Raw genomic sequence first — 12,818 nt, 5'->3', positions numbered from 1 at the left:
GACAAAAGTGTTATTCTAAAACATTCTTTTAGCAAAGAATAGCCCCACCAGCTTGTACAGAATCCCTGTAGTTACTGAGTAATACACTGTAGTTGTACCATAGTGTACGGTCACCACTGCCCCAAAACCACTATATGTGGTATACGGAGAAAACATAGCAAATTAGGCAAGAGGTCTGGCCAGTTTCTTTATCATGTAAATATCAAACATTCCTCAACAACTTTTTTTATGTGTACTTACATCTTGGGTTTATCAGGCAGCTATGCACTTGTAAAAAGCCAATCTAAAAAAAAAGCCAACAGAGATACACTGGAGACAGGAGCTATCCACTTGCTCAAATCACCTTAGGAGGTACACTGACATGCACTAGAGGCGCAACTGAGCCAAGAGTAAATGTGCAGATGGATAAAAAGTCATTAATTAAAAACTACATAAAAAATGCACATTATATTAATAATATACTGTATAAATGTTTTAAATCAAATATAGATTTTGACACACATAAACCCCAGACTCCCCAACATTAAACCAACAGCCCTTTGTATAAGAGTCAAAAGTGGTGGTTGTGAGTGATATGTTGCGGTATACTGAGAAAAGATTTTGAGTTGGACCCTGAGGGTAACATTAGAAGTACAGGACTGAATAGATAATGGTAAAGAGTTTCAAAGAGAGAAGGAGCAGAGGAGCAGAGAAGTGATCTGCCACTCATAGTGGACAACTCGAACCTGGAGACAGCTACAAAGACTAAATCAGAGGACCATAAGTTTTGCGATGGGACTGTAGTTCTGGCAGATAAGTATGTGCAAGGCCATGCAGTCTAATCAGATGTGATAAAGGCATCTTTAAAAGACAGCACAGGGTCAAGTCAAGCAATATTGCGCAGAGGGAATTAGGCTGGCTTGGTCAAGGATTTGATGTGTGGTTTAAATGTGAGACAGAAGTCAAACAAGACACCAAGACTTTACGCAGTGATGGGTGGACTGACGGGAGTGTCATCAACAGCAAGTATGGAATCCGAGTATGAGGAGATGACTGACTTTGGTGCCAACAGTCGTACATTCAGTCTTCTTAGCATTTAACTAGAATGGTAGTGCTAAACCAGTCCCTTAACTCCTGAATACAGGATGAGAATGGTTCTGAGGGTTTGATGCTGAGGTAAACTTAAATGTCACCAGCATAACGATTCAATTTAAGATCATGATGACAAATGATGTCTCCAAGGGGCTGGATATTGATGATAAAAAAGCAGAGGGTCAAGAACAGATCCTTGAGGAATACCCTAAATGATAGGAGCAGCATTGGTGCCTATCTGAACCAGGATAGAACAGTGCCAGTAATGGCGATACTGGGAAGTGGCTGGGAAGATTAGTACGTTACGATTGACTGTATCATAGGCTGTGGTAAAGTCGAGCAGAAGAAGAATAGAAACAAAACCAGACTTAGAGGAGAGAAAGAGCTGTCTAAGGGCTATGATGGGGTCGCTGACCTGATTAGTGAAATGAATCAACAACAACAAAACAAATGCTGCATTTACACCGGAAAAATCATAAAACTGGAGCTAGCATGCATGTCATCATCTTAGGAGATTCCAGAAGATAATTCCTTGGGTTTCCTTTTCCTTTTGGGTTTGCATGTATCAAGCATACAGAAGCACTAATACAAACTGGAATTCTATCTGTCTAAAAGAAAAGCATTTATGTAGCCAGATGTGGATATAAGGTCTGGGGATTGTGGTCTCACCATATCCACTTCTGAGATACTGTCCAAGCTCTCCACCTGGACATCTACACCCACAGGGACTGCTGGACCTGGAGACAAGAGCACAGTTATGGACATTGATTAATCTTCATTGACCATCATTCCTTGCTATATATGCAGCGTTATGTGTCACCTAGTTAATCGTTGGCAGCCAAGCTGATTGCTATATAATTATCATTGTTATGAGTGTGCTTAAAATAGTATACAGGCAGGTGATGATTGAACAGAATAAATAAATAAATAAATACATGTAGAAACATAACAAGTGCAGATGTTTCCAGAAAGGTGTAATGCCTGGTACAATTTAACATTTCCTATAGTGCTCCGTGCAGCATGTATAAAATGTTGAGCAGGGCCACCAGATTCCAATTTTGGATCAAGAGGAAAATATCTAAGTGACTTTGAAAGAGGTACAGAGTGGAGGAGTTTCAGTCACAAAGACAGTTTAACTGGCCAGTGTTTCAACAGGAACAGAGACTGATATCTGTATTAGATCTATGGAAAAGGCAAGAAAAAATGGGCCACACATTCAATAAATCTGATACGCAAGTGAAATGTAAGGAAAAACAGAAGAGAAGCTTTTCTTTGTGTGTTTTTTCAGGGAATTTCTAGGCTGTAATCAGACTGTTTCCACAAGAAAAGTGGGATACGATTTTCAGGTCTGAAAAACAGCTGCACTGTTGTGTTTTAAGGTCACTTTAAAACAGTACAAATGAACAATTGCTAATGATAATTTTTATCATACAATAAAAAATTATGATCTCTTTCAGGATGCTTCCATTACCCAAGGAACAAGAGGTCACTGAATGGCTAGATGGGTCTAGAAATGGTGATTGCAGTTACCCAGTGGAACACATGTGGATGATCCGTGCTCTCACCACTATGAACAAAGCACCAAGCGAATATCTTTTGGGAGAATCATGTTCCCTTGTTCAACGTTCACTTGTACAATTATCTGAGGAATAGTGGTGGTGAGATCAGTGTCTTGTTCAGTTATCTTAATAGTTAAAAGTAGAGCAAATTAAAGCCCAAAACTTTAGCTGTGTTTTTGCATGCCTGGCTAAGAACGTTTGCTATAGGGCCTTTGTAAGGGCTACTGAAGCGACTGTCTTGCTCTCGTTAGACTCTGTATATGGTTTCTTTGATCAACACTGGAATATAAGCAGTAGAGCATGTGTGCTAATTACATTTACATGATTTTCAGCCAGCCAGCTGTGTGGGTCAGCAGCTTAATACACTCATTAAGCTACATTACGAAGAACAGTATTTGAATCTTCTACTTTCTTGTTAGTACCGAGCCTCCAGATGAAATACTGGACTACAAGTTCTGTAAATATCTGGAGTTCTGGCAACTTTCACTGGTTTGGGTTTAGTTTTTACTGTCATCATTACTGTTCTGGCTGGTCTTGATGACACTAAAGAAACCACTGGGTTTGCTATTTTGCTAGTTGAATTATTCTAAATCAGAATTCTTCCAAAGACAGAATCAGACATTTTCATAGAGGTACTACTCTTAAGGTGTATTACTCAGTAACTGAAATGAAACTAAAATGTGGGTGAAGTATTAGAGTGAGGCACTGAAGTGTGTGTATGTGTATGTAAGGAGTAAACCATGGATGGACTGGCAACAAAAATCAGCTTGAGAATTTTCTGTTAAGGAGGGGTGTCCTCAGAAACATCTGCAGACCTCAGGGCTGACAGCAGTTTTTCTTCTTTCTATCTATGCTTTGGCAATGAATGATAGATATAGGCTATACAATACCAAGATTGGGGGAAAAGACCAGCCCTGACAAGATTAACAATTCCTGAAATTCCAGATGACCGGTCTGCACTAACATTATTTAACTTTAGTTACTTCAGACACCAACCCATGCTACATCCAGGTGTTTTTTCACTTGGACATAATGTCAAGACATTTTATTATTTCCAAAAATTGTTCTTTTAATGGCCCATATTCCTCAATTTTCTTGCATTCTATTTTTTTATGTATGGGCTTATAAATCAAAATTCATATCAAATGTCCACATTCCAATCTCTACTGTGCCTTTAAGATTAAGATTTAATCTGTTCTGAGAGGTTGCTCTGCATTGTGCTTCATTCAGAAAGCAGTTCAGGCTGAAACACTCCTTATAACTTCAGTGGGCGGAGCTAAACTGCTATAGGCTGAATATGTAAATAAGGATTCTATTTTTTCCATCACACTCTTAAAAAATGGCAACAATGTATTTTTGTAACGATATGAGCCCTTTAAATAATTATCCTTTGAATCCTGTTTCTTCAGATAACCAAAAGCAGTTCTGCAGTGGCGTCGCTCTAAAGAACCCCTTTTGGCCTCTTTATATTTAAGAGTGTACCACTCGCACACCACATCCAACACAGCCAGTCTACATGGGTTGCAGCCAATTGCATCCATCAGCTGATAGGCGGTTCAGTTTTAAAATATCTCTGTTGTAAACACATGAATCACACCTACGCTTGCTGACATTCTCCCAGCACGTGGGCTTGTGATCTCATCTCTGATCCGTCATGCCATTGTGCCAGCTTCCTGACTCTATTATGCAACGCGTGGCAAAGCCTATCATTAGTCTCTCTGTTACCTGGAAGCGATGACATTAACTCTCCTGCCCTGTTCCAGCTGTGTGCCCACGCGAACCTCACTGGCACCATATGCCATCTATCACGCGGGTACGTGCGCTGCAGGCACCTGTAGCAATAACGCACCTGCCTAGGTCACTTCCCCTATTCTTGTATCAGTTTAGCTGCCTAATTTGTAACGGTGAAAGGTCAGGAGCTGGACTGCCGAGGCTGTTCCCGGGTCAGTGCCGTGGGACCACCTGCCACCTGCTGATGGAAATGCACGCCAGCTCTGAACTTGGATCAGCGCCTAGAGTGCGAACTCTGGATTAGACTGGTGGATTGGGTTTGTTATTTAAGAGACGATTTAATTCCCTTTACAGTTATTACACAGGAATTCCATCTGCTGTTTCGAATGAAGGGTAACAAGTTCACAGAGGAGGGAAGAGATGAAGAGTATCCTCGGGTCACTTTGCCGTTCTGAAACGCTCTCATACCTCTATAGGATCATTGCAATGCAACTCGCTGCAGTGAAATGTCAAGAAAACCCCAGGTAAATATCTGACTCACAGCTTGGAGGTGTGTGTCTGACTGCCAGCGTTATTGACGTGACTCGCTACAATCGGATATTTTGTCTCCCGTAAAGAATAAAAAAAGGTTTTACGCTTCCTGACTCAATTAAGCCCGTGCTTTGAATCGAGAGGGATATAATTGCCTGGACGAGTATCAGAATGTAGAAAGAGAGCTGGGGGGGAGTCAGCTGAGATAGACGAGGTCATATCAGGACGAAGCATGACAGTCTTAGTTCATCTGAATTTGTCAGTTCATATTTCTTCAAGGCTCTGTTTTTCAGGAGTGTCACGCCAGAGGCAACAACGCATTTTCTGAAAACCCAAAACAATTGAAGTAATTCATATTCATATTCCTAATAACCACCACAGTGTTCAAGACCATTAAGAACAGACAATGGCAAGTTGTAATAAGTGTAATTTTGCCTCTCAGCTATAGCTAGGTGAAAAACACCTGCAATCTCACAAGTGTTCATTTTGCTTTGTTGCATGGACTCAGGCTAGTATTGCATTGGAATTGTTTCCAATGAATAATTATGTAAAACAGGGTGTAAAAGCCAATGGAGAAACTAACAGTGGCCAAAGCTCTTGAAGCTCATGTTGTTTTTTTCTACTGGAGCAACAGTTAACAGTATCCCTTTAAACTACTTCACACTCATATATCTCTATTTACATCTTTAAAGAACTATTCATGCATTAAGAATTCATTATTTTCTCCAAAGACGTTTACTTTAAGGCCTGAAACATCCTTCACGCAAGGACGTGAACGCGGATGCTTTGAGCTATAAGTTCCCAGTGTCACAACGCATTTCATTACGTAGCATAAGTATGAGCTGCATTCTGAGCATTGCTGCAAGGAGACGCTGCATGTGTTGGTCCAGTCAGCATGTGTTGGTCCAGTCAACTGTCATGACCCCTATTGCCCCACTGAGTGCCACAGTAAAGTAAGAACGCACGTCGAGTTTGTCCAGAATTTTACAGAGCAGTGGCTGAACGTTGGCACTTGCGTTGAGTACATTTCTGGCCTAATGCAGCACTGTAGGAGGAGAGTGTGGAATGGAGCTGTCAAGAGGACTGGCCAGGTACTTAAGTTCCTTGTTCTCTCAGTAGCCATCAGACCAAGAAAAGGAGAGGAAGGCTGCTTTCTTGTTTGAATGCAAAGAAAGATACTTGCTGTATCCTTAAAAGGTTCTACTAAATCCACTTTACCCTGGTCATACGGAATCCACCACAACACCCCATTTACTGAACCAAACCCTAAATCCAGACCACCCTACTCAAACCAAAATACCAAAACCATTTCACCCCACCCAGACTGAAGCACCAAATCCAGACCACCCTACTCAACTCGAAACACCAAAACCAGTCCAACCTTAGTCAAAGTCAACAAACACAAAATCTAATCTCATCACTTTCTACATCTGATTATTTTAAACTGTACAAACGGATTGGAATGCTGATGTAAATAAGGTGAATAACGCTACAGCAGGAGAGTAAAAGATCTGTCCACTTTCTCTCAGGACCAATTGCAACACTCGCAAGGAGGCACATTGTGGGAGCATGTGCAGAAACGTGACACATCCCGCTTCTATGCTTCAGAGCCTGTCTAAGACGTGGCTATTACATCATTTTTCTTTGAAAAGGGAGGGGAGGGAGTAGTGGATCCGAGGACAAGCGGCTGCTTTTCCTGTGGCCTTCCGGCCATCGCCTCGTTAACAGCTGCGAACGGGTGTCGCAGGTCAGGAGATTGTTGCGTGCATTTAATCCAGACGGGTCATCAGCAAGCTTCGCCAGCCTAATCTGGACAGATGGAGGGGGAAAACGGCCTTCCCCGTGCAACGCTCACTCACTGAACTCACTGACGGGCTCGTCAGGAAAAACAACATGGACATGGACACCCTCAGTCTCATCAGACACAACAGTACCAACAGATTCCAGCTTCCAATGTTTGCTTCCAATGTTTTAGGGCCAACCTAAGATGGTGAAGTAACTTGATCACTTAAGTGTTTTACTCATCTTAGTTTAGTCACAATTCTCATAATTTTTGGGTCTACATTTTAAGTACCAACTCAAAAACTTGGTAGTAATCATTTAGCCCATTCCCTTCATCCAATTGTGTATTGTTTATTCCCTGTATCTGTAGGTTAGAACTTCCCTTTTCAAATGGAGGAAACTTTCCTATTAACAGACTCCTAAACATGGAGGGCTGGGGTGTTGGGGACTTGAACATATGATTTGCTGTGTCTAGGGAGGCAGGCAGGAAGTAAGACTGCAAGAGCTGTGAAAACGTGTACATTCCCATGTTCAAGAAAGAATGGAAAGTTACATTTACTCAGAACTGTGTTATTATGCAGTGTAATTTCACAGCTTTAAAGTGGCACAACGGTCGAACTGCTGCTCATAAAGAGTGAGTTCAAATCCCAGCAAGCGCTCTGTGCTGCAATGTCAAAAGCCTCCCAATCTGAGGGCATCATGTGATAGGGGGAGTCCTAACCCGCAGAAGTAAACAAATTTATAATCTTAAAAAACACAGCTTTACCTTATTTACTAATGTTTTTGAGGCTCAATTTAAATTTGTATTGTTGACCAAACTGAGATGCAGAGCAAAAAAAGTGAGTGCAAACTTTTAACTTAACTTAACTAAACAAAAATGCTCTAAAATGAATTTGCTTCATTCTGAATAGGCATTGCACAGAAGCAACAAGCGCTTGTTAAGATAACTCCAATGCATCATCAGAGGTTGGCAAATTGTCATATGAAAACTGCATAAAATCACAAGTGTTATACAGTAAGTGGATTACAAAGTAAGAAAAACACAAGAAAGACAGACAAATTCTTAAAATATTACAAAAAGCTCTTCTCAGCCCAACCTAAATATCTTTCAAAAGCAGGAAATGTGAGCTGCAGAAGTTTTACAGTAGCTCTCAACAGAACTCCAACACTGCAGCTTCAAACTTCTTCCGAGCCCAACAAAAGAAGCCGGCCTTAAATAGCAGTTTAGCTCAGTAACCGACAAATCCAGCAATGTAGGACGCCTCCCAGACCTCATACACGTTCTGTATTTCTTTTAAGGTTCAAAAGGACTCGTACCAAAGCACAACAAAAGTCTACTTTAGGATGATGTATTCAGCTTTAGCTATAAAGCTAGCAAACGCACAACACTTCTCCTCCCCACGGACCAGAACGACTCCCATAAAAGTCCGCTACAGAGAGCCATGTGTAGTGAGAGCAGAATCTCTCTGAAGTTGCCAAGTAGATACTTTAAATCCCAGGACTGACTGTGTATTCTTGGTTGCCCCCCGAGGTGAGGAAGCAACTGAAAGTTTGCTGGTTCAAGTCCCAGTCCACAGGACTGACTGGGTATTCCTAGTGGCCCCACAGAAGTGAGCCTTGCTCAGTTTCTTATCTGGCTTTTTTATACCACTGTCAAAAAATAAAAGTAGCTAAAAGACTTGGAGAAAAGAGAAAAATTAAAGCACACCTGCCATTTCTTTCGGGATCGGAAAAGAACTATTTTTATACTTAGCTCACCCTAGAACCCTTTAGAGAGCCTCCAGGCACCCTATTAAAACAGGCCCCTCTCTGTGGAACTTAATAGATTTGTAAGGTTTCCTTGAGGAACAGTTTTATCCAGCATGGTCTAGAACATCTTAGGGTGCGTCAAGGAACCATTTGTTTATATTGTAGGTTCTTCAAGGAACTTTAGCTTTTCAATGGCAACTATTTTAGCTATTAAGTGCACAACACAATTTGTGTACACAAATACAAAGACTTATTGACTTTGTATTTATTCCATCATTTATTTATTAATAAATACATTCAGTTACTTAAATACATGCATATGCATACAGACAAAACACATCACTGTCCAATGAAAAACAAATGGTGACTTTACAAGAGAAGACAAAAATGTTCGTAGTCAATGAACAATATGAGTTTAGTCCAAGCAATTTAGAGATTTTTTATTGGTCCATTAATCCATAATGATTTACACAGCTACAGGGTTCAAACCATGGAGAAAACTAAAAATGGACATACATATTTTTCATTGGACAACAGTTATATATTGTATGATATATAAAGTATGGTGCTTGATGAAATTAGTTGGAGATTCCTGCAATAGCTTGTTGATTATCAAGAGTTCCTCCCATAACCCTCTTATTTGGAAAGAATATGTAAGGCATCTTGTATATGCAAGGCACCTTTCATTTTTAGAATGAGAAGAATTTTTTGGCCAGTGGTTCTCAGTTTGACCCTGTTTGACGTTTAAGGAAACACATGTTATTTTACGCTATTTTGGATTTTTTCCATATTCCTTAAAGGGCTTAAAAGGCAGCAACATAGAAAACATCAATGATATTTAAGAACAAGCAATTGCCTGATGACAAGCCATTATTTATCTAGCTAGCAAAGTACAGATTGCCTAAAGAAATACTGAAGTCAAGATATTGCTGAAGTAAAAGTAAAAGCATTTTCTGAAACAAGTTAAGAAATAGCAGCTTAAAACACTCCTTAATCACTGTTACTGTAAAATTGCGCTCTTAGATGCAGCTTGATGCAGACGACGATTCTGAATCTATTTCCAATCATCTAAAAAGGACTTTTTTTTAAATGATAGCTTATTGTTGACAGAAAGCAAAAGGCAGATCTCAAGAAGTATGGAAGTGCAGTGCCTGGACAGTCTGTGACATGCACATAAGAGTGAAACAAGATAGATAAGCAAGAAATATGACTGGCACCCTCTGCATTAAAAGCAAGCATGGGCCTTTTTTTTGTTGCAGCCAAACAAAGGACTAGCGAGCAATTGATGTCAAAGCTTCCACCAAATCAGAAAGGGGAAAGCCAACTACAAACTCTATCACAACTTTTATTAGTTGGATTTGCGTCCGTATTCAGTTTTTGAGAACCAGGGCTCCAGTGCTATGTTGTGCACTTTGGAGCCAAAATACAACAATGTATAACAATTTTACTGACACAGTAATTCCCAACTTCTACAATGAGACCAAAACCAAAGTCATGGAATCAGTGAAGAAAATCACTGATGAGTGGCAGCTAGCTTCTCATGTTCTCCAAAACTAGAGCCACATCAGAGTGCATCAGAGGAACCGGGCATCACAAGAAAGGTTAAGTTGGCCTCTAAGTTGAGGCTACTAAGGAGGCTAAGACGTATTACACAATGCATCGATAATCATTTTATCTTTGCATTGGAGCTCTCTAGATCGCCATCGAGGTGCTCAAACATATTGGAGTAGAAGTATTATAAGTGCTATAAATTGAAAAAGCACAGGGCTGGGTTTTCCAATAGCATCTCAGCACAAAGACGGGTCTTGAATGGGTGAGTGAGCATTGCACAGAACCCTCTCTTTACCTGTTAAGATGATCTTAACACTAAGAAGCTTTTGGGAGCCAAAGGAAGAACAACCCAACAAAATGTTTACTGGAGTAAATGTAGCTGAGTAAACATAGGTAATGTATATGAGCTACCTGTCCTACCAGTCATCGAAAGGAACCACACTGGCAGTCCATCTGAGAATCACTCAGATGCATGCACATGTGACATACACTCATGTTTATCAGATGTTTTAGATGTGCTGGAAGGGATGAACATGACTGGATCTGCTGTGATGTAGTGGGTTAATTGAGGAATGAGGATGTTCAGGTGATGGCAAGTTCAACATAACTACCAAATTTAACAGCTCTGAGAGCTTGTAGCACTGTGTTGGGAAATGTGTGGAGAAGAAAACTCTAGAGCACAATACTCTTAGCTGTCTGTATACTGTTCTAATGTAAATGAGTTTCCTCGTTTAAAAAATGTGTTTTTTGAAACCAGAGTGTGTCACCAACAGCAAGAGTGTCCATATTCTGTTTGCAATATTCCTTTCTCCAACAGTTGCTCAGCAGCCTAGAAATACATTAATGGTGTGTAAAAAAAAGTATCTTGCATGTTAAGCAGAACTATTCACAACCACAACAAAACACGCACCAGGGCCACGTCCTTCATAATCCAACTCACTGTCACCAGCATGGGGTTTCAAAACTGGCATCTGTGGGCAGTGGCGCATAAAGCTGCTTAAAAAGGGCCCAGTGGTTTACTCGCCTTCTCCGCAGCATTTTAAACACAGTACCATGTGCTATGAAACTTGGGCTGTGCATGTTTTTGAAAAATAAACAAATAAATAAATAAATAGATCAACCACCCCCCCTCTCTCTCAAAAAAAAAGCCTCAGCTATCCATTACACCTAATAGCTGCAGAGTGCTTCTCCTTCGTGGATCAGACGCACTTAATCCAGCAGTGGTTATCTGTGTTCAGATTAAGGTTATGCACATTGCATTAGAGCATGCTGCTCATGGTGCAGCTTTGGGGGACCTTCTTAGAAACCGTACAGAAATATATTTAGACTCATAACACACACCCCTCCCCCCAATGGGATGGGATTAAGCCACATTGTTTGCTCCAGTTCAGAAGATTCGAGTCATGCTGATAAGGGGAAGGTTCAATGAGATGTTTTCTACCTGTGGGCTACGAATACACAGAGAATATGTTATCTGTGTGGAGCTTTTATTCCTCTGTCAGCCTCGCAAGGCCTGTTTTTAGCTCCAAACAGAAGAGCAAAAGCGGTGGAATACAAACACTTTGAAGAACTTGCTGTTATAATAGTGGAAAACAATGAGGGTACATCTGGTCCTCAACATCTACCACCTCACATAGTTTGTATAATCCTTATAGAAAAGCACTGGCAAGAGAATAGGACGCTGTGGAGCCACTGCATATGAGCCTAGCCATGTCCAATGCTTGTAGGCTATGAAGACCCCTGGCATTGGGCTGTGGAACAATGCAATCTTCTCTGGGGCGGCAGAACTAGTCGTCCGACATCATTATCAGACCTCAATAGAAGTTTCTTTGCTGAATACAATCAAATGCCTCACAGCAATGTTCCAACATTTAGTGAAAAGCCTTCCCAGAAGAGCAGAGGCTCTTAACTCCCCATTACTTCATTTGATTTGTTAGGAAGGTTGGATAAACAGGTGTCCACAGACTTTTGGACACTTTAACGTTAAAGGTCCACCACAGACTCCACAAGTCGCAGTTCTACAGCACTTGCTGTAATTCTACAACACTGGTAACATTGTTTGAATTTAACTAAGCACGTTCTTTTCTCCCGCTCCCTGAGATAAGGCCATGCCACAAAGTGGTTTAGGGAGCACGCAGGGACAATGACGCCTTCCCTCCAATGGGATTCGGCAGTTGAGTTTCCGCTATTTTCCACCCCTGTACCGAGACCCCCTGCTGGCTCACGGCCTTCCGCAGAGATAACGGCTCCTCCCGCGCTCTCAGAGCAGCCCTGTGTAAGAAGCTTTCATTAGAGGAGCAGCACACTGCACCACGCGCCACCTTTTGAAGAAGCCGCCGAACACTGCAACTGGGACAACTCCAGCCAAACCATCTCAGACACGCTCAAAAGACCCCTCCGCTCCCGAACATGAAACCTTTTCATTATGTTTGAATAAGAAGAGACAGGCAAAGACTCCGCACCTCGCTATTTCTGGACGCCAGACTGTGCATGCCAAATACACAGAGAGAGAGAGAGAGAGCGAGAGCGAGAGAGAGAGAGAGAGAGAGAGAGAGAGAGAGAGAGAGAGAGAGAGAGAGAATGAAAGAGATTGAATGCTTTGAAAACAGGGTGAGAGGAAAGATAAACAGAGAGAAACAGTAGAGAGAGAGAAGTGGGAAGAGAGAGAGAGAGAGAGAGAGAGAGAGAGAGAGAGGGAGAGACATGGAGTGCTATAGAGAGACAGAGAGAGACACAACGATAGATTGCAATGAGAGATTACATGCTTTAAAGAGAGAGAAAAATGTGACGTGATGGAGAGTGATGGAATGCTTTGAGAAAAAGTAATGGGGAATGAGGAGAGAT

At 41.3% G+C, this 12,818-nt stretch overlaps 1 protein-coding gene across 1 annotated transcript in view; it reads right to left on the bottom strand.

Moving 5' to 3' along the window:
* The window catches only part of gabrr2b (gamma-aminobutyric acid type A receptor subunit rho2b), a 32,604-nt gene that overhangs the window by 14,475 nt on the left and 5,311 nt on the right, over window positions 1–12,818 (bottom strand). The window contains exon 3 of the mRNA XM_072695673.1: window positions 1,741–1,808. Within this exon, the coding sequence (XP_072551774.1) occupies window positions 1,741–1,808 (68 nt within the window). The remainder of the gene's footprint in view (window positions 1–1,740; window positions 1,809–12,818) is intronic.

The sequence above is a fragment of the Salminus brasiliensis genome, chromosome 1 (assembly GCF_030463535.1).
Source record: "Salminus brasiliensis chromosome 1, fSalBra1.hap2, whole genome shotgun sequence".
Lineage (NCBI taxonomy): Eukaryota > Metazoa > Chordata > Actinopteri > Characiformes > Bryconidae > Salminus > Salminus brasiliensis.
The sequence above is the reverse complement of the archived record's forward strand: the minus strand, read 5'-3'. Positions and strand labels throughout refer to the sequence as shown.